We start from the raw sequence: 22,524 nt of genomic DNA, 5'->3' as shown, positions 1-22,524 counted from the left end.
CAAATCATGAGTGAACTCCCATTCACAATTGCTTCAAAGAGAATAAAATACTTAGGAATCCAACTTACAAGGGATGTGAAGGACCTCTTCAAGGAGAACTACAAACCACTGCTCAATGAAATAAAAGAGGATACAAACAAATGGAAGAACATTCCATGCTCATGGGTAGGAAGAATCAATATCGTGAAAATCGCCATACTGCCCAAGGTAATTTATAGATTCAATGCCATCCCCATCAAACTACCTATGACTTTCTTCACAGAATTGGAAAAAACTACTTTAAAGTTCATATGGAACCAAAAAAGAGCCTGCATCGCCAAGTCAATCCTAAGCCAAAAGAACAAAGCTGGAGGCATCACACTACCTGACTTCAAACTATACTACAAGGCTACAGTAACCAAAACAGCATGGTACTGGTACCAAAACAGAGATACAGATCAATGGAACAGAACAGAGCCCTCAGAAATAACGCCGCATATCTACAACCATCTGATCTTTGACAAACCTGAGAAAAACAAGCAATGGGGAAAGGATTCCCTATTTAATAAATGGTGCTGGGAAAACTGGCTAGCCATATGTAGAAAGCTGAAACTGGATCCCTTCTTTACACCTTATACAAAAATTAATTCAAGATGGATTAAAGAAATATCTTTAGAAATTTTATTTCTCAGTGTTCTCCAGTAAACCCTAGAGAGATATCTATGTATGTATATCCATTTATTTACCCATCTGTCTACAGAGATTTGTAACAGGAAGTTGGATTATGCAGTTATAGAGGCTAGGAACTCCCAAGGTTTGAAGTTGGCAACCTGGAGACCCAGAAAAGCCAATGGTGTAGTTCCAGTTCAATTCTGAAGGCCTGAGAACCAAAGCTAATGGTATAATTTCAATATGAAGGTGGGCAGGTGATGTGGTTTTTCTCTGTGTCCTCACCTAAATCTCATCTGGAATTGTAATCCCCACATGTTGAGAAAGAGACCTGGTGGGAGGTGATTGGATCATGGGGGTGGTTTCTTCCATGTTGTTCTCATGAGAGTGAGTGAATTCTTATGAGCTCTGATGGTTTAAAAGCATGTGGTGGTTCTCTCCTCTCTCTCTCTCTCTCTCTCCACTATGTTAGACATACCTTGCTTCCCCTTCTCCTTCCATCATAATTGTGAGTTTCCTGGGGCTTCCCCAGCCATGTGGAACTGTAAGCCAATTGAACCTCTTTTATTTATAAATTATGCAGTCTCAGGTAGTTCTTTACAGCAGTGTGGAAATGGACTAATACAGAAAATTGGTGCTGGAAGTTTAGGGCACTGCTATAAAAATACCTTAAAATGTGGAAGTTACTTTGGAACTGGGTAATGGACAGAGGTTGGAACAGTTTAGAGGGCTCAGCAGATGACAAGAAGATGTGGAGAAGTTTGGAACTTCATAGATATCTGTTGAATCACCAAAATGTTAGTAGTGATGTGGACAATTAAGTTCACACTAAGGTGGTCTCAAATGGAGATGAGGAGCTTATTGGGAACTGGAGCAAATGTTACTCTTGCTATGCTTTAGCAAAGAGACTGGCAGCATTTTGCCCCTGCTCTAGAAATCTATGGAACTTTGAACTTGAGAGAAGTTGATTTAGAGTGTCTGGAAGAAGAAATTTCTAAGCAGCAAAGCATTCAAGATATGACCTGGCTTTTTCTGAAAGCATACAGTCATTATGTGTTCACAAAGAGATGATCTGCAATTGCAACTTATGTTTAAAAGGGAAGCAGAGCATAAAAATTTGGAAAATTTGCAGCCTGACCATGTGGTAGGAAAGAAAAACTCATTTTCTGGGGAGAAATTGAAGCCCAAGCCACTGCAGACATTTGCATAAGTAATGAGGAGCCCAGTGTTAATGGCCAAGACAATGAGGTACGTCTCCAGGGCATTTAGAGATTTCACAGCCGCCCCTCCCATCACAGGCCTGGAGGCTTGGGGGAGAAAATAGTTTCCTGGGCCAGGCCCAGCACCCAGCTGCTCTGTGCAGCCTCAGGACATGGTGCCCTGTGTCCCAGTTGCCCCAGCTCCCACCATAATTAAAAGGGGCCAAGGCACAGTTCAGGACCATGGCTTCAGAGGATGGAGGCCTCTTGGGAGCTTCCACATAGTGTTGGGCCTGCAGATATGCAGAAGACAATAGTTGAGCTTTGGGAACCTCTGCCTAGATTTCAAAGGATTTATGGAAATGCCTGGATATCGAGGCAGAAGTTTGCTGCAGGGGCAAATCCCTCATGGAAAACCTCTACTAAAGCAAGCAGAGGAGAAATGTGGGGTTAGAGCCCCCACACAGTCTCCACTGGGGCACTGCCTGGTATCACTGTAAGAAGAAGGCCACTGTCCTCCAGACCCCAGAATGGAAGATCCACTGACAGCTTGTATCACGTGCTTGGAAAAGGTGCAGGCACTCAATGTCAGCCTGTGAAAGCAGTTGCAGGGGCTCTAACCTACAGAGCCATAAGGATGGAGCTGCTGAAGGCTTTGGGAGCCCACTTCTTGCATCAGCATGCCCAGTATGTGAGACAGTGTGTCAAAAGACATTATTTTGCAGCTTTAAGATTTAATGACTACCCTGCTGGGTTTTGGACTTGCATGGGGCCTGTAGCCCTTTTGTGTTGGCCAATTTCTCCCATGTGGAATGGGAGCATTTACCCAATGCCTGTACCCCACTGTATCGTGGAAGTAATTAACTTGCTTTAGATTTCACAGGCTCAGAGGCAGAAGGGATTTGCCATGCCTCAGATGAGATTTTGTACTTGGAATTTTGTGTTAATGCTCGATTGAGTTAAGACTTTGAGGGACTGTTGTTAAGGCATGTTTGGTTTTTAAATGTGTGAAGGATGTGGTATTTTGTTGGGGCTAGGGGCAAAGTGTTATGGTTGGACTCTGTGTCCCCACCCAAATCTCATCTGGAATTGTAATCCTCATACGTTGAGGGAGAGACCTGGTGAGAGGTGATTGGATCATGGGAGTGATTTTCCCCATGCTGTTCTCGTGAGGGTGAGTGAGTTCTCACGAGCTCTAACGATTTAAAAGTATATGGTGGTTCCCTCACCTTGCTCTCCCTGTCTCTTCCGATGCCATATAAGACATGCCTTGTTTTCCCTTCTCCTTCCACCATGATTGTAAGTTTCCTGAGGCCTCCCCAGCCATGCAGAACTCTGAGTCAATTAAACCTCTTTTCTTTATAAATTACCCAGTCTTAGGTAGTTCTTTATAGGATGTGAAAGTGGACTAATATAGCAGGCTTGAGACATCAGAAGAGGCAATGTTTCAGTTCAAGTCTGAAGGCATGAAAAACTGATGATCTAGCTTAATGAAGCCACACAGAAGGAAATTCCCTATTACTTGCAGGAGGTGGTCAGCCTTTTGTTCTGTTCAGTCCCTTCAACTGATTTGATGAGGCCCACTCACATGAGGAAGGACCATTTGCTTTACTAGGTCTAACAATGAAAACATTTATATTATCCAAAAACACCCCCATAGGCCCACCCAGAATAATGATTGATCAAATATCTGGGTACTCTGTGGCCAAGTCAAGTTGAAGTGGACAGGTTTTGAGCCAAGCAACCTTCAACCTACCTGTGCTTTAAAGACTGAGCATTTGTCTCTTGTCACAAAGAATGAATGCTACATCTCCAATAAAACCAGTCCTCGCTTTTCATCCTCCCTACTGTTTAGTATTGCCATAAGGTTAAGTTCTAACCGCCAGCTTGTGAACAAAATAAACCTCTTCCAGGCTAACCCACCAAACCTCCGGCACATGATTTGTCATGCTTTTCCCTTCTACCACTGTTATGAAGGGTGTTCAGAAGCCAGACACTGAAGACTTTGAGAGATGCCCACTTATCAGAAACATCTATATAAAATTTTATGTGAGGAAGAAATATGCTTATATTCTTTATGAACCATTGCATACATTAAGGTCTATTTTTAAAAGGCTTCCAAAAAATCAAACTTCTTTACGCATTCTATCCTATGTAATTGTAGAAATAAGCTTGAATACTGAAAGTTTATTTTGAAATATTTATTTCTAGAGTGATAAAATGAGCAGAAAAATAAGAGTAACATATCCTTACCACATTTGCATTGTTCAGCCTTTTAAAAATCATGTTTCTGCAGAACTTGCACTCACTGAAGTGTTGCTGCCTCAAACTTCCTGTTCCAGCAGCTGCATTACAGAAGGAAGAGCGTTTTTAAAGATCACAGTAACTTCTGTATTATTGACAAACCACAAGTGATTAAGAAGGAGCTAACTAGAATAGTAGCCTACTTTTGAGAAAAACTATATTAGCTTAGAAGAAAATCACTTAGTGTCTACAGAAAGATTAACATAATTTTTACAGAAAGCAAAAAGGATGAATAGCTGAGTCGTAATTACTGTTAGTGATAATTTTAAAGGTATTATAAAATATTGGAAAACTAAAACCTTATGGAACAATAAACACCTCAAGAATAATTTAAAAGAGTAAAGTAAATACAAAATCATTACCTTAAAAGATTATTGCAATTAAAAGCCATTCAATTATTTAGACTTAAAAACATGCTTTCAAAACCTTTGAAACTGTTGAGATATTCATCATTTTCCTTTTGCAAAAAAAAGGCCCATTTTTAGTTAATTGCTAACATTACATATCAAAAATGATATGTCTTCAAATATGATACCTAAATGAAAGATTATCTTTCAAAGCATGTTCTAAAAGTATTTAGAGTTATGAAGACATATTTCTGTAGGTTAATTCTATTAATGATGACAGTTTTTAAGTTGCTTGGGAATGATAGAAACATCTCTATCCTCTTCACTTGAAATTTACACACAGACACAGGTATGTATTATATCACAAAAATCATACATGATATACTGAAGTGTAACACAGAACAATTCTGGTTTGTGAAAGTGAATTTAAATATGATGGGAATTATGTACAGTTTAAAATTTTACTGCAGATGTTATTAATGAACTTTTTCTCGAAACAAATTAATGTATACAGTATTTCAATACAATAGCAGCACAAAAGAAAACACTCTTAAATTGATATGTATTATAAATGTAACATCACATATATGACATATGTATATACACATATCACATATATAGTATATATAGTATATACATACATATGTATCACACATACGTTATATGTGTGATAATCTCTATATGTCACACACATATACTTACATAGTATATACAGCTATACACATATATAAAAAACATGTAAAAATACAAGTATATATCACATATTTAGTGATATATACTTGATACATATACATGTATATATGTGATATATACTTGATACACATACATGTATATATGTGATATATACATGTATTTTTATATATTTGTATAAAATACTTTTATTTTGTATTTGTATATTGTATAATATAAAATATTAAAATATATAAATAAAATACATTAAAATATATACATGTATTATATATATATATATCTCCCATACATATATATATATCCCACAAAGGTGAAGTTAAAGATATAGAGTAGGGCAATAGGAGAGAAAGAGTTAGAGTCATTGGGAATCAATCTTGTAGGTTCAACTAATGTAAGAGTTTCTGACAGGCAGAACACAGAAGACAGATTTGAATAAATTGTTAAGGGAATAATACAATAAAATTTCCCAGAACTGAAAAACAGGAATCTCCACATTTAGGAGGTGAAGTTAACACTGGCACAATTAATGAAAAAAGCGACTAGCAACAAGGAATACCATTGTGAAATTTTAGAATACCACCGATACAGAAACGCTCCTGAAAGAACCCAGAATAAAATGAGGAAAGGAAAAGGGAAAGAAAATAAGGAGAAAAAAGACAGAGAGAGATAAAGAAAGAAGAGACAGAGAGTGGGGGGGAGGTAAAGACACAGAGATAGAAATAGTCACAGAAAGAAGGAAAGGGGAAGGAAGGAAAAGAGGGTGATGGGGAGGGGAGGAGAGAGAAAAGAAAAGAAAAGAAAGATCAGTAGCAGTTTTCACAGTAGAGTCATGTTCAGTATTCAGATATGATTTATCAAATTTGAAGTAGGGCTTCCAAGTAGCTGTAAGCCAAATATAATACCACGAATAGGATAGACCCTAAAAATATTCTTCCCAGACCAAATATTGTGGGAAGTACATTTGTTCCATAATGATCAGTTTCACATGTTCAGATGAAAAAATAATCCATCAAAAATAATCACATACAAAAGTATTCTACATAGGCAATCTGATGTTGCCTGTATAGTTTAAACTGATGTTGAACTGTTAGGACATTGTTGAAATAAGCAATTATTAGTTTGATGAAACACATATTGTAGCCAAAATAATATTGGGTTGTGGGTTAATAGAACCTTTTGTATTTTAGTAGGCATTATTATAATAGCTTCATCATTTGGTTAGGTAAATGTCCAGATGTGAATAATTTATCTGGAAGAGATTTTGGAGTATTTGTGATACCTCTAGCTGAATTCCTTTAGTAACTTGGATTATAATTAGAAGTGAAACAAATAATTGATTTATAATCATCTATTTGTGTATAGGTTTTCATTTTGTTGTGAATAAACATACAAATAAATACACTTTGATAAATACTCCCATGAGACTAACATAACCAATACTCACAGTTTAATTATGATTACTGGGTAAAGAAAATATGGTGTGTATGTACATATACACACATATTATTATATACACACCATGTATATATACACACACCATATTTTCTATATTTTATATATAGAAAATTTTATATATACACATATTTTTATATATACATATATTTTATATATACATATATTTCATATATACACATTGTGTGTGTGTATATATATGTATTATGGTATATATATGTGTGTGTATATATGGTATATATGTGTATGTATATATATACACACATATATACACATGCATATATATGGTATATATATGTGGTATATATGGTATATATATACACACATGCATATATATGGTATATATATGTGTGTATATATGGTATACATATACACACATATATATACACACACACACATATATATTCCATATATATATACACACACACACATATATATATACACACACACACACCATGGAATACTAAGCCATAAAAAGGAATGAAATATCTTTTGCAATAACATGGATGTAACTGTAGGCCATTATCTTAAGTGAAATAATTTAGAAACAGTAAGTCAAATACTGCATGTTCTTACTTATAAGTGGGAGCTAAATAATGTGTACACGTGGAAATACAGAGTGAAATAGAGGATATCAGGAAATCCAAATGGTGGAGGGCAGGAGAGGGGTGAGGGATGAAAAATTACCTATTGGGTGCAATGTATTACTATTCAGTAATACACTAAAATCCCAGACTTCAAGATTCATTTTATAATTAGCAGTAGGCATTAGAGAATTCTTTATATTAAAAATTAACCATACATTCAATTTCAGTTATATTCTTTGCATTCTTATCTCCCTCGCTCCCCCATCTTCCTTCCTTCCTTTTTTCCTTCCTTCCTTCCTTTTCTTTATCTCTCTTTCTTGCTTGCTTGCTTTCTTTTTCGTTATTTCTCTTTTTCTGAAAAGGCCTATATTTCTATTATGTTATAAGTTAGTAACAGGACCTACCTCATAAATAAAGGAATAAAATGATTTGGTTTTGGATGTGAATGAATATTTCTTTAGAGAGCTGTAAGAAAAATTTAAGTAGTATAATAATGTGGCTAATAGAATGTTACTATTTAGCACCCATCATCTGAAGCAAAAAAAAAAAAAAAAAAATGGCGCTTCTGGTTCTTAAGAAAATATGTACATGCTTTTTTTCTTTCAGTTCAGGTTTACAACTTCACTCTATTTCAATGCCAGGCTGCTTTCTTGTTAGAGCCTCTTTTGGAATCCAAGTGGAAGTACGGAGGAAGAGGACATGAGAAAAGAATGCCTGTATATTGACAACAAAAATTTATATGTTGTTTTCAATATCCTCTATGTTATGAAGTTAAATCTTGCCTTAAGTTGAGAGGAGCTCAACCTAATTTTAATTGTCTCTAAACCTAAGGCAAGGGTGAGGAACTCAACCTCTAAAAACATCAGAAGTTTCTTAAGAAGACAAAAATAGCATTTCTCCAAATACAGAAAAAACATCTAATTCCATGGTATAATAAGTCAGCTTGCAAACTTCCTTTTAAAAAATTCATTCTTGTTACTATTTATACAGTTGCAGAAATTAAAGAGATCATATCTATTTCTTTCAAATCTGTAATAAAGAAAAAATGCAATATGGTTCAGCAGTTACCTTGCTGATCTCACAAACTGTCATACTCTCTCTTGCCCCTTTTCCTTTATGGAGTCTGTTTCTTCTTTTGGAATAGACACATCTCCTTAATCACTAGTCACTTTTTCCTCCTTCTCTCTATGTTTAAAGACTTACCTACTTTTTGAGGACGTTTATATCCACATGTTCTGCTTTCCCCAGTCCTATTTTAGCAACAACTCTTGTTTACTGTAATTTCAATGGTTTCCATTTTCTCTTAGTAGAGTGTAGACTTCATCAGGGCAGGAAATTCATGATTTAACAATAGTGATTCATTAAACCTAACATAGCTTTAAAATATACTTGCAAGAATAAAATGTTGGTTAAATAAATGCACTTTTTAAAAAGTAAATGGTCTAAAATTCTCTTTTTTTGTTGTGTCTTTGCCAGGCTTTGGTATCAGGATGATGCTGGCCTCATAAAATGAGTTAGGGAGGATTCCCTCTTTTTCTATTGATTGGAACAGTTTCAGAAGGAATGGTACCAGCTCCTCCTTGTACCTCTGGTACAATTCAGCTGTGAATCCATTTGGTCCTGGACTTTTTTTGGTTGGTAGGCTATTAATTATTGCCTCAATTTCAGAGCCTGTTATTGGTCTATTCAGAGATTCAACTTCTTCCTGGTTCAGTCTTGGGGGAGTGTATGTGTCGAGGAATTTATCCATTTCTTTTAGATTTTCTAGTTTATTTGCATAGAGGTGTTTGTAATATTCTCTGATGGTAGTTTGTATTTCTGTGGGATCGGTGGTGATATCCCCTTCATCATTTTTTATTGCGTCTATTTGATTCTTCTCTCTTTTCTTCTTTGTTAGTCTTGCTAGCGGTCTATCAATTTTGTTGATCTTTTCAAAAAACCAGCTCCTGGATTCATTGATTTTTTGAAGGGTTTTTTGTGTCTCTATCTCCTTCAGTTCTGCTCTGATCTTAGTTATTTCTTGCCTTCCGCTAGCTTTTGAATGTGTTTGCTCTTGCTTCTCTAGTTCTTTTAATTGTGATGTTAGGGTGTCCGTTTTAGATCTTTCCTGCTTTCTCTTGTGGGCATTTAGTGCTATAAATTTCCCTCTACACACTGCTTTGAATGTGTCCCAGAGATTCTGGTATGTTGTGTCTTCATTCTCGTTGGTTTCAAAGAACATCTTTATTTCTGCCTTCATTTCATTATGTACCCAAGTAGTCATTCAGGAGAAGGTTGTTCAGTTTCCATGTAGTTGAGCGGTTTTGAGTGAGTTTCTTAATCCTGAGTTTTAGTTTGATTGCACTGTGGTCTGAGAGACAATTTATTATAATTTCTGTTCTTTTACATTTGCTGAGGAGTGCTTTACTTCCAACTATGTGGTCAATTTTGGAATAGGTGTGGTGTGGTGCTGAAAAGAATGTATATTCTGTTGATTTGGGGTGCAGGGTTCTGTAGATGTCTATTAGCTCTCCTTGGTGCAGAGCTGAGTTCAATTCTTGGGTATCCTTGTTAACTTTCTGTCTCGTTGATCTGTCTAATGTTGACAGTGGGGTGTTAAAGTCTCCCATTATTATTGTTTGGGAGTCTAAGTCTCTTTGTAGGTCTCTAAGGATTTGCTTCATGAATCTGGGTGCTCCTGTATTGGGTGCATATATATTTAAGACAGTTAGCTCTTCTTGTTGAATTGATCCCTTTACCATTATGTAATGGCCTTATCTCTTTTGATCTTTGTTGGTTTAAAGTCTGTTTTATCAGAGACTAGGATTGCAACCCCTACCTTTTTTTGCTTTCCATTTGCTTGGTAGATGTTCCTCCGTCCCTTTATTTTGAGCCTATGTGTGTCTCTGCATGTGAGATGGGTTTCCTGAATACAGCACACTGATGGGTCTTGACTCTTTGTTCAATTTGCCAGTCTGTGTCTTTTAATTGGAGCATTTAGCCCATTTACATTTAAGGTTAATATTGTTATGTGTGAATTTGATCCCATCATTATGATGTTAGCTGTTTATTTTGCTCGTTAGTTGATGCAGTTTCTTCCTAGCATTGATGGTCTTTATAATTTGGCATGTTTTTGCAGTGGCTGGTACCAGTTATTCCTTTCCATGTTGAGTGCTTCCTTCAGGAGCTCTTTTAGGGCAGGCCTGGTGGTGACAAAATCTCTCAGCATTTGCTTGTCTGTAAAGTATTTTATTTCTCCTTCATTTATGAAGCTTAGTTTGGCTGGATATGTGACAAAAACAAGAAATGGGGAAAGGATTCCCTATTTAATAAATGGTGCTGGGAAAACTGGCTAGCCATATGTAGAAAGCTGAAACTGGATCCCTTCCTTACACCTTATACAAAAATTAATTCAAGATGGATTAACGACTTAAATATTAGACCTAAAACCATAAAAACCCTAGAAGAAAACCTAGGCAATACCATTCAGGACATAGGCATGGGCAAGGACTTCATATCGAAAACACCAAAAGCAATGGCAACAAAAGCCAAAATTGACAAATGGGATCTAATTAAACTCAAGAGCTTCTGCACAGCAAAAGAAACTACCATCAGAGTGAACAGGCAACCTACAGAATGGGAAAAAATTTTTGCAATCTACCCATCTGACAAAGGGCTAATATCCAGAATCTACAATGAACTCAAACAAATTTACAAGAAAAAAACAAACAACCCCATCAAAAAGTGGGCAAAGGATATGAACAGACACTTCTCAAAAGAAGACATTTATGCAGCCAGAACACACATGAAAAAATGCTCATCATCACTGGCCATCAGAGAAATGCAAATCAAAACCACAATGAGATACCATCTCACACCAGTTAGAATGGCAATCATTAAAAAGTCAGGAAACAACAGGTGCTGGAGAGGATGTGGAGAAATAGGAACACACTTTTACACTGTTGGTGGGACTGTAAACTAGTTCAATCATTGTGGAAGTCGGTGTGGCGATTCCTCAGGGATCTAGAACTAGAAATACCATTTGACCCAGCCATCCCATTACTGGGTATATACCCAAAGGATTATAAAACATGCTGCTATAAAGACACATGCACACGTATGTTTATTGCGGCACTATTCACAATAGCAAAGACTTGGAACCAACACAAATGTCCAACAATGATAGACTGGATTAAGAAAATGTGGCATATATACACCATGGAATACTATGCAGCCATAAAAAATGATGAGTTCATGTCCTTTGTAGGGACATGGATGAAGCTGGAAACCATCATTCTCAGCAAATTATCGCAAGGACAAAAAACCAAACACCGCATGTTCTCACTCGTAGGTGGGACTTGAACAATGAGAACACATGGACACAGGAAGGGGAACATCACACACTAGGGCCTGTTGTGGGGTGGGGGGAAGGGGGAGGGCTAGCATTAGGAGATATACCTAATGCTAAATGACGAGTTAATGAGTGCAGCACACCAACATGGCACATGTATACATATGTAACTAACCTGCACATTGTGCACATGTACCCTAAAACTTAAAGTATAATAAAAAAGAAAAAAAAAGTAAATGATTACTCCTGTGATCAACTTAGTCTGGAAATGAAACTTTTTCACTTGGGCCTCAAAATTTAGTACACACATGTAGACTTATTGTATTTGTTGTAGAATTTTTACATATCTAAATTGGGAGGTAAAAGAGGAAGAAAGTAATGGGGTAGTAGGGAAATCTGACACAAAGAAATATGAAAAACTGATCATTTTGCATATTAAATTTGTCTCTTTATTATAAATCAGGAATGAATCATGCCAGAATACCCCTTCCAAATTTTCTTTCCTTTATCATTTCTCTTTTCTAATTTCGATGTACTACAGAAGGAAATATGACAGGTTTATGTTTATTTTTCTAACAAATGACATTGATTGCTTTATTTTTCTCCAGAAATATTGCTGTTTTCTATTGACAAAACATTTTTAAAGAGAAATTACTTATTAAATAAGACATTGGATAAGTTAAAACTCTGTAGTGCCCATTTTTGCTCCTTGAGAATCTCATATGATTCACAAACATGGTCTAGATATTTATTTGCATTGTTATCAAACCTAAACTTCTAAATCCTAGATAGTTGTGCTCTTTTGATGATTGAATGAATGGATTTCCCTTTTTTTTTCACAGAAGAAACCCTAGCAGATATAGGCTCAGATACTAATAAAACAAAGAAACCAATCCAATCAAAGTAAATTTACAGAGATGTTTACCCATCCTCTAAAAATTTTCTAAATGAAAAGAGATTATACTTTTTTTTAGGTCATAGGAGAAGGTAGATTCCAGGTACACAAAAATAGAGAATCGTAAGCTAAGGTTCTGTTATAAATATATACATATTGTCTTCATAAGCCTTTGTGTCTAAACAGTAACTCCAGTTTGTTTTTTTTAAAATGTTATATGAAAACTGAGTTGAAAACTACTCTAGGAAAACATTTTTAAAGTTATTGTTGGCTGGTAGGAATATGGGGCGGAGTTGTTCTTAGAGAAATGAGAGCAGCAATAAAAAGGAAATTAAAAAAAAGCTTGTCACAGGGCAGCATATTTCCAGAAGACAGGACTGACCAAGAAGCAGAAAAAGCAAGATGAATGATGTGAAGCTTGCTGTCTTGGGTGGTGAAGGAACAGGCAAATCTGGTGAGTGGTGATGTCTTCTCTGTTATAATAGAGTGTAGAAAGAGAGAAACATTGACATGTTAACCATTAACCATGTATTTTATATATATATATATATTACATATATCATATATATTTCATATATATGAAAGTACATCTATAATAACATCTCATTGGGATGATAGGCACATTATCTTTCATTAGGAGTTTTCATTTTTATAGGTAAGTAACTATGTTTATAGAATATATAGGCAGTCATAGCAAGATAAATATCTGAAATGTTAATTTGTATATTGTTCTACTGATGTTTACAATTCATAGGAATAACAGGAAATTTCTACATCACTATCCCACCTACTTCTCACTTCAACACACTTGCCTTATACCCACTAGTTCCCAAACAATGGCCTTGATAGAACTCATGTGCTCTGAAACTAGGGTAGGGAGATGTTTGGAGATTTGTGGATTGTATTTTAAATGTAGCATTACTAAGATGAAAGAACTTTGGTTGGGCACGGCTTGGTGGATGTTCTGGAACTGAGCAATAATGTGCTCTAACTCTGGAAGTCATGCTTTTGTTTTGTTGCATTTTACTTTGGTTTCATTCACATTATAATGGTAGGATGCTTCGAATAGGGCCACTTGAGCCTAAAGAATCACAGCATCTTAACTGGCCAAACCCAGGAGCTGTGACATGATGAATGGATACCAGAGGTTCTTTTTCTATTTCCTGGATTTGTAGGTCCCTACATCCTTAAATAACTGCAAATACTTGGTAGTGTCTTTGTGACTATTACACATAGTACCTTGAAGCCAGACTGAGTTTGACAGAGAAAATAAACAGATGTCAAACTTCTTGCATCTCAAATATAGTGAGAAATCTGTTTCTGTTACAAAAGGTAAGTGGTCTTATGTTTTTGTGGTAATGAATTAACTGCATAGTGATTTAGATGTGCAGCACTTTAAGATCACTTCCTTTCTAACTTTCTAATCATTTGTGTGTACCATGGAAATATTGTTAACTACTATTTAGAACAGAATTTGGTCAAATGTTAAAGTCTTTATTAATTCTTGAATATTTTTGATTTAAGAACTAAAGCCTTATGCACATAACCAAATTAGCTGTTTCCTAAAATATAACAGCCCTAAATCTAGATTGTTTGCTTTGCAGCCCTTACAGTGAGGTTTCTTACTAAGCGATTCATTGGAGAATATGCTTCTAATTTTGGTAAGTCACTACTCTAGATATTTTTACCTTAAAACTTTTAACATCATAATTAAATCCCACTTAAGTACAGAGATGCATTTTGATAGACTATACCATTTTTATGCATATAAAACAATTTATTTATTCACATATTCTGATTAGAAATGCCAAAATAAGTACTTGAATTAAATGTTCTTTTATGGTAAAATTCACCCAATTTGATGTTAAGTAAGACAGTTGGTTTCAAAGTCTGGAACTGGAAAAACATTAAAACTAAGATCCTCTCTTCAAAATATTGTAGAACATGTAACTGAATATTTCTTGTAAGGTATAAAACAACTTTGAAATTAAATCAACATTCTTTAAAAAATAAGAGAAAATTAATACTAAAACGATAACTAACAAAGGAGTAAAATTTATTTTTATTGTAGAACCATAAAAAAAGGAAAGTTATACCTTGATTAAATATCATATCATTATCGAAGTCATTTATATAAATGTAGAAAAATTCTAAAATACATGCCGGGGCATTTTGATATAATTTTAAGATTTCATGATCTGTTATAAATTTCTGTTTTTTGACTAGAATTAGCATAATATATGGGAAATAGTACAACACAAAAAGTGAGAAATTTTGCCATAATTTTGAGCATATTTTTGGCTCACCAATTAAACAATATAATGGTGCTAATATCTTACCCGAGTGAAGAAATGAAATGAGGAGATGAATTTTTTTTCTTTTTAAAAAAATAAGAATGGCAGATTACAGAAAATATAAAAATTGAGAGAAAGGAGAATGTTTTTGTTGATTATTACTTATTTAGACTAAGAGGAATTTATGATTGCAAGTGTATTTTTCCATGAGAAACAAAAATCTTTAGCATTCAATCATGAAGTAGCATAATTGGAGTATCTCAGAAAATAGCTTTAATATATTACATTGTGTTTTTCCCTACATGAATTCAACATGGTATTTCATGTCCATATGACATTATGAACATTTTAGGGCAAGAGCCTGAAAACTGATTATAGAAAGTTGAAAACATAAAAAGAAAAATTCCTGTTGTTTCATTTGTGAAGGCAACGACATCAGTCAAAAAGGTCAACATAACATACAAGTTAGGACTTGGGCATGAGAAAATGTCCCAGAACTAAAAAATAAAACAAACACAGTACGATATGCCATCCAAATAACAACAATAAAAGCCCTCAACTTAAACTTTGATATAGTATAGTTGTATAAACTAATGAAATGTTTACATATTTCTGGCTGTTACCTCTCGATGAAAAATAAAAGACCTAGAGGCATTTTTGAAAAGCTAATCAAATGATCAAAAGCTCATTAACTCTATGAGGGCAAACTAGCAAAAATGACTCCACTTTGTATATTAAAACTAGAAGGGGGAATAATACAATTCTAAAAATGTGAGAATTGATGACACTTGCTGGCAGTTTTTGAGATCTGAGAGTGGATAATTTTAATTGGCTAGAAGGAAATAATGTGGTTTGGAGTCAAGAATAAACCTATAAAGTTTAGAAGAAACTGGCTGAAAATGTAATTTAAGGTTTCGTGAAACTGTAACAAATTTCATTAAATATAACCTGGTAGGAGTTAAGAAGTCAACCCTAATCCTCTGAGGGATGAGGAGTCATTGAAGAAATTTGATCAGATAAGTGATGTGATCTGGCTACAAGGTTCACTTTTACTTCTGTGTTGAGAATACACTAGAAACAGGAAGGGTGTTAGAGGAAGGATGGAAACAGAAAGATGACTTAGGAGGCTTTGTGATAAATTAGGGAAGTAATGATGGTGGTCTAGACTAGAGTGTTAGCAATGGAGATGGTGAGATACAGAAAAATTCAAAATATATTTTGAAGGTAGACTAAAAAGGAATTTTAGAATAAATATGTGACATAAGACAAATAAATAATCAAGGATAATCCTAAGGTTTTTTCCTGAGAAACTGGAGTTATGGATATGCCATTTAACAAAATGGAAAATTGTAGAAGATGCAGCCTTTGCAGGGATATCAGGGGTTCAGCTTGAAGTGTGTTAAGGTTGAGATAGCTATCAAGTATCTAAATGGAGATGTCCAATAGTAAGTTATTTGTGTCCGGAGTTCAGGGATGAGGTCTGGGCTTCAGACATAAGTTGAGTTCATCAGAAATAATTGGCATGTAAAGGCTTGGGACTAGAAGAGATCCGAAAAGGAATGTAAGAAGAGAAGAAACCTATGAACTGGATCCATGTTTGAAATGTGAGAAGTCAGTGGGGTTGGGGAGAGGTGAGCAAAAAAAGATTAAGACAGAGCAACAAGAAATTAAAAACAAAAACAAAAACTGGAGACAGTGTTGCCTTGAAGGTCACCTAAAGGAAATACTTCAAGGAAGCAGGAATGATCAACTACATTAATGCTACCAATAAGGCAAATAAAATCAAGATACAGAATTACCCATTAAGTCATAATACATTTAAGTTAGAAGAAATTTTTCATGTTTGTAAGATGTTGCTAATTATATGGTAAAGAGGAAAAAATTATGATATATAAGAGGGAAGTAAAATTGCTGAAGCCATGTCTTTCGGTGGGTGAGGGGAAATCATCACTAGCTGAGAGTGATGGATTTACTTTAGATAGAAACACAGATGTTCCATCCACAGTAATAGGATGGAATATAAGTATATGAGCAAAAAGGTTTGTAGGTGAATATAGATAGTGGTGAGATTCATTTGTAAGAAACATATTGGCTGGGCGCGGTGGCTCACGCCTGTAGTCCCGGGACTTTGGGAGGCCGAGGCAGGTGGATTACGAGGTCAGGAGATCGAGACCATCCTGGCTAACACGGTGAAACCCCGTCTCTACTAAAAATACACACACACAAATTGGCCAGGCGTGATGGCGGGCCCCTGTAGTCCCAGCTACTCGGGAGGCTGAAGCAGGAGAACTGCGTGAACCCAGGAAGCGGAGCTTGCAGTGAGCCGAGATCGCGCCACTGCACTCCAGCCCAGGTGACAGAGATCTGTCTCAAAAAAAAAAAAAAAAAAAAAAAAGAAAGAAACATATCTGAGTAAATACGGCAAATACATGCTTTCGGTCACCAGCAATATAAAAAGAGCACAATACGATTCCACTAAAATGTGAGTGGTTGAATTTATCAGTTCACATTTGTAGTATTTTCATACTGACAGTGGATATGCATATTTTTGCAGAATCTATCTATAAGAAGCACTTGTGTTTGGAAAGGAAACAACTAAATCTAGAAATATATGACCCTTGTTCTCAAGTAAGTAAAACAAAACACTTTTTTATTGATTTATTGATTGATTGATTTTTTAACAATCATGATTTGAAGATTATATGGGGGTAAGTGAAAAAAGTGAAAAGTTGCAGTGTTAAAACCAAAGTTTCTTCTCATTTTAATTATTAAAAATTTAAGAGATTATTTTCTAGTGTTGTCAGTTCCATTATCTAGCACCTCTGTAAGTTCACGTCAAAAATTATCATATCACAAATATCTTTAAAATTGCAACATTAGGCTGTTTCTATATTTCTATCAGGTTACAGTGTCACTGTCAGAAGTTAATAAGTGGCTTATCAATTCACTTTTTATTTTCACTAATTGCACTTATAACTAACCAGTTGTCAATAGAACATAATAAATAAAATAGATTCCATGTACAAACCTCCTTGTCTATTCATATGGGAAAACAGTTAAAATGGGATTATACACATAAGAGAAAAGTGGCCATTTATTCAGGGTTTCAAAACAACTGTATGAGACAGATCATTTTAGGTAAATCAAAATATATCTTAAATATTTTAGCTAAACCTTTATAATATTTTTGATTTTTATTGATTTAAATCTAGTACCAAAAATCAATAGATATTCCATTTACTAACAGATAAATAAATGATATATTTTCAAACAAATATGTGGATATTATTCAAAAGACAATTATTGTAGCTCATCAAATTTTCTGAAAAACTGGAGATGTTTTCTTCCAGAAAAGTTATAAAATTAGATAGTATAACTTTATTATAGTTCTGTTTTACATTTAATCACTTTTAATTAAGGACAAAGCAATAAGAGAGAAACAGAACTATATTTTAGAAAATATCAGTATTTAACATATTGATGTATCTTCCAGCTGAAGTGGGTCTCCATTAGTTAACTGTTTAAAGTATAAAAACACAGGTATTAGATCCCACCACTTTTAATGTACTTGGTTTATTTCAGACACAGAAAGCAAAATTCTCCCTCACAAGTGAGCTTCACTGGGCAGATGGGTTTGTTATTGTGTATGACATCAGTAATAGGTCTTCATTTGCTTTTGCAAAAGCACTGATCTACAGAATCCGGGAGCCACAAACTAGTCATTGTAAAAGGTAAGGTATTTTTCATTTCTTTCTCCTTTCTTTTTAGTAAATCATCATATAGCTGTAAGCATCATTAGGAAGAGTTTAATACAGCCTTCCAATTACAAAACTTAACAGCCCTGAACAATTCACCTTCCCATTCGACAGGAGTTACACATGTAGTAAAAAAGAATAAGATGAGAATGCTTTATATCCTGGCTGACATAAACAGTTACTTGCCCTGAGTAAATGGCTATTTTACAAGACAGCTTCTATTGTTAACATGACACTCACTTGCAAAATAATGGTCCTTTGTATATAAGATAGTTATCTTTCCAACCTTTTCTTTTCATTCTCACAAAAATGTTCAGGATACTAAATAAATTCAGATTTATTACGTTTGGCATCCCGTGAAATCCAATTCCTAGTCACTAAGTTGTTCAATCTATCAAAGCAAAATAGACTGAGTAATCAAACTTTACAAATTCTAAATATGAGAATACATTTTTCTCCATTTTACCTTCTAAAGGGCTGATCAACAATTCCTTTTTCTTAATTGTCTTGACACAAGGAACTATGAAGGAAGACATGATTGTACCTTAAGCTACTGTTTCATTAGTAGATAAAAGTTTAAGCATCTGAGTTTTCCATTTTAGTTTTCCCTATTTTTCAGTCATTTTGGCCTTTTCCATTTAAAGTATTTATTTTTGCTCAACGTGCTGATTGTGAAAGAGTCTTTGTGCTTTTAACCAGTTTTGCCCTTAGAATCTAAATAGTATTCTAATCCGGTAAGTAAAAAAAGCACAATATTATTACTGAGAATTGGTATATGTACTTTTAATAACTATTTTAAATGCCCAGTATAAAGAAATCATGGGTAATAATTGATAAAGTGTATTTCCCTGGAGTTAGATGATGTACATTCTTGCTTTCCTTTGATTTGCTTTAAGTAAGCCACTTTAATCTCTAGAGCTCATTTTTCTAATTATTTAACTGGTAGAAGCAAGATAGGAGAAACAGATGTGATTTTACTAAGGTGCCTCATAGCTCTTACTTCCTATAATATTACTGATATTTTAGAACTCCATTGTTTCAATCATTAAATATCTTATATTTAAGCATCATGGTGTAGGTAAGGGACAGGACTAAAATTCTGACATTTCTTCAAATCAGAGTAATCACTCAAGAACACTTAAAAACATATTGAAAGTATAAACATTTGTATTGGACATTTTTCAGGAAATATTTCTAGTTTATTGACTAGATAATTCTTTGAATATTCTCAGCTGTCAATCTGTAAAAAGACTAGGAAAGCAAAATATATCACTATTTCATTAAATTATATCTGATATTTGTGTCCCATCCTTGAAAACACATGTATATATCCTTCCTCATTTACCCTTTTCAATAATTTTATAAGCTAGACTAAAACAAGACCTTAGTAACGTTTTTAAAAGTTCACCACACATTGTCATTTGAATGAAACCAACTTTTAGTGGAATCAGGGCCAATAAGAGTTGAAGACTGACTGTGTGCACCCATTTTTTCCCTTATAGTAGATATCTTTGCAGTGTTCTATGCCATTTAAAGCCTAGTCATTTTAATATATTCTTCAACTCAAACTCTATTTTTGTATTGTTTCATTATAACCAAGGAAGACATATTGATATTTTCAGAGACATTTTATCTTAACAAAGACACATTTCTTAAACAGGACAAGTTCATGAGATTATACAATTTTCTCTAGAGCATGCTATAATGGATATTAGCAGAGCAGAAACAGCGATAAATATTGAATAATATTTTTGCTTATGAAAATATTATCTAAATTGACTGTTCAATTATAGTAACTGTATAAGTAAAGAGACATGTGCTAGTTCTTCCCTTGCAATTGATAAGGAACATGAAAAACAATACTTAGTAAGCATCTTTCATTGCCCGGGCCTGTGTTAGGTATTTTTCTATACAATCTCCATGAGCTTTAACCTCTGTGAGAATTCTGTGTGAGGAGGATTATTTTACCATTTTTAAAACTTTGAATTTAGGTTCGGGGTAGATGTGCAGGTTTTTTACACAGGTAGACTTGTGTCATGGAGGTTTGTTGTCCAGATTATTTCATCACCCAGGTATGAAGCCTAGAACCCGTTAGTTGATTTTTCCTGATCCTCTTCTTCCTCCCACCCTCGACCTTCCAATGGGCACCACTGTGTGTTGTTCCCCTCTATGTGTCCATGTTCTCATCATTTAGGTCTCACTTATGAGTGAGAACATGCAGTATTTGGTTTTCTGTTCTTGTGTCAGTTTACTAAAGATAATGGCCTCCAGCTCCATCCATGTCCCTGAAAAGGACATGCTCTCATTCTTTTTTTTTTTTTTTTTGGTTGAGACAAAGTCTTGCTCTGTCACCCAGGCTGGAGTGCAGTAGCACAATCTCAGCTCACTGCAACCTCCGCCTCCCGGATTCAAGTGATTCTCCTGCCTCAGCCTCCTGAGTAGCTGGGACTACAGGCGTGTGCAACCACGCCAGGCTAATTTTTTGTATTTTTAGTAGAGATGAAGTTTCACCGTGTTAGCCAGGGTGGTCTTGATCTTCTGAGCTCATGATCTACCCGCCTTGGCCTCCCAAAGTGCTGAGATTACAGGCGTGAGCCACCGCACCCAACCACTCTCATTCTTTTTTTATGGCTACATAGTATTCCATGATGAATATGTACCTCATTTTTACATTAAAAGAAACTGAAAGTGGAAAAGATAACAATCATACTTGGTTAGTAGACAGCACCAGAATTCAATAATAGGTCCATGTTACTTCAATTCCTATGCTTTAAAAGCCTTGTTGCTTCTGTGCCATTTACTACATTTTATCTAAAATGATTTAAGTAATTGGGGCTATGTGTAACTGTATACACACATGACCATAAGTAACATACACACAATATTTTTTCTTTTTTGATTTATAATCCTTTGGTTATAAATCTGTTTTTTTTTTTTTTTTAAAAAAGAGTTGTTAAAACAATCTTGCTAAAAATTGTGTATTTCTATTTCAGAGCTGTGGAATCAGCAGTGTTTTTGGTTGGCAACAAACGAGATCTTTGTCATGTGCGAGAGGTTGGCTGGGAAGAAGGGCAAAAGCTGGCACTGGATAACCGATGCCAATTTTGTGAACTGTCTGCAGCAGAGCAGTCTCTGGAGGTGGAAATGATGTTTATCAGAATTATCAAGGACATCCTGATAAACTTCAAACTCAAAGAAAAGAGACGTCCCAGTGGATCTAAATCAATGGCCAAATTGATCAATAATGTATTTGGAAAGAGAAGGAAGTCTGTTTAGTAGACAGGTAATCTTGGCAGTTTTGTTATATCAGACAGTTTCAAACATTCACATGATAATTAAACTAACCTTTGCATGCAATTTTTTTTTTTGGTAAAAGGAATTCTCTTGGAGATGTGAAATGATTGAGTATGAACCACAGCTGTGTTTTCAAATATGCAGTTTGCCCTTTTGGTTGTTGTATCCTGCTCACTCTCCTTCACACAGAACCTTTCGTTTATTGTACAACATTGCACTCACCCTAACCTACTGGCGGACAGCGATCCCAGTTTGCCTTGCCAAATAAACTCTGTTTATGTGAATTTATTAAATGACCATGCCATAGTTTGTGGTTTACCTTTATTTTATGTAGTTATTTTGAATGAAATGGGTATTTATATTCATACAGTTAATAGGTCACAGAGCTTAGTTTATCAATCTATGAAAGTTCTTGATTTATTTAATAGAATTGCATGCATTTATTTTAATTGTGTCTTTACAATAATTCAGTAGCTTACATAATATTATGCATATAACTTAGGCCCCTAAGCAAATTCCTTCCCCAAGAGTATATATATTCTGTAGTTGATCTGATGATGAAAAAGTCTACCCTTCCCCATTTCCATGTATCACGCTATGTTAGCAAGGATCATTATCACAGATGTATTATTTTATAGAGCTAAGGTCCTTTTTAGATCAAAAGATTTAGAAACTCATACATCATAGGATGTAAAGAAGTAAAAACTTATTGGGGAATTTATAACCTTA

General features: G+C 34.9%; 1 protein-coding gene across 2 annotated transcripts; it reads left to right on the top strand.

The window, feature by feature from the left end:
* Nucleotides 1-12,800: 12,800 nt before the first annotated feature.
* On the top strand, nucleotides 12,801-22,101 carry RERGL (RERG like). Of its 2 annotated transcripts, none has more exons than XM_002822997.5 (5): nucleotides 12,801-12,906; nucleotides 14,057-14,113; nucleotides 17,301-17,374; nucleotides 18,329-18,477; nucleotides 21,495-22,101. In XM_002822997.5, the coding sequence occupies exons 1-5, from the start codon at nucleotides 12,855-12,857 to the stop codon at nucleotides 21,775-21,777; spliced, it is 615 nt and encodes a 204-aa protein (XP_002823043.2). In that variant the 5' UTR covers nucleotides 12,801-12,854; the 3' UTR covers nucleotides 21,778-22,101. The 2 variants fall into 2 exon arrangements, with proteins under 2 accessions (XP_002823043.2, XP_054384501.1); XM_054528526.1 differs by lacking the exon at nucleotides 12,801-12,906 and adding an exon at nucleotides 13,730-13,784 and having other exon boundaries at nucleotides 21,495-21,777.
* The last annotated feature ends 423 nt before the right edge of the window (nucleotides 22,102-22,524 follow it).

This window comes from Pongo abelii, chromosome 10, assembly GCF_028885655.2.
Source record: "Pongo abelii isolate AG06213 chromosome 10, NHGRI_mPonAbe1-v2.0_pri, whole genome shotgun sequence".
Taxonomy (NCBI): Eukaryota; Metazoa; Chordata; class Mammalia; order Primates; family Hominidae; genus Pongo; species Pongo abelii.
This window is presented reverse-complemented; position numbering and strand designations above follow the sequence as displayed.

Bases quoted from the DNA above. Each gene is read 5' to 3' on its own strand.
- RERGL (XM_054528526.1), top strand. From the start codon at position 13,730: ATGTCAAACTTCTTGCATCTCAAATATAGTGAGAAATCTGTTTCTGTT. The intron at 14,114-17,300 runs GTAAGTCACTAC...ATATTTTTGCAG, and splicing joins AGAATATGCTTCTAATTTTG to AATCTATCTATAAGAAGCAC. The intron at 17,375-18,328 runs GTAAGTAAAACA...GGTTTATTTCAG, and splicing joins TATATGACCCTTGTTCTCAA to ACACAGAAAGCAAAATTCTC.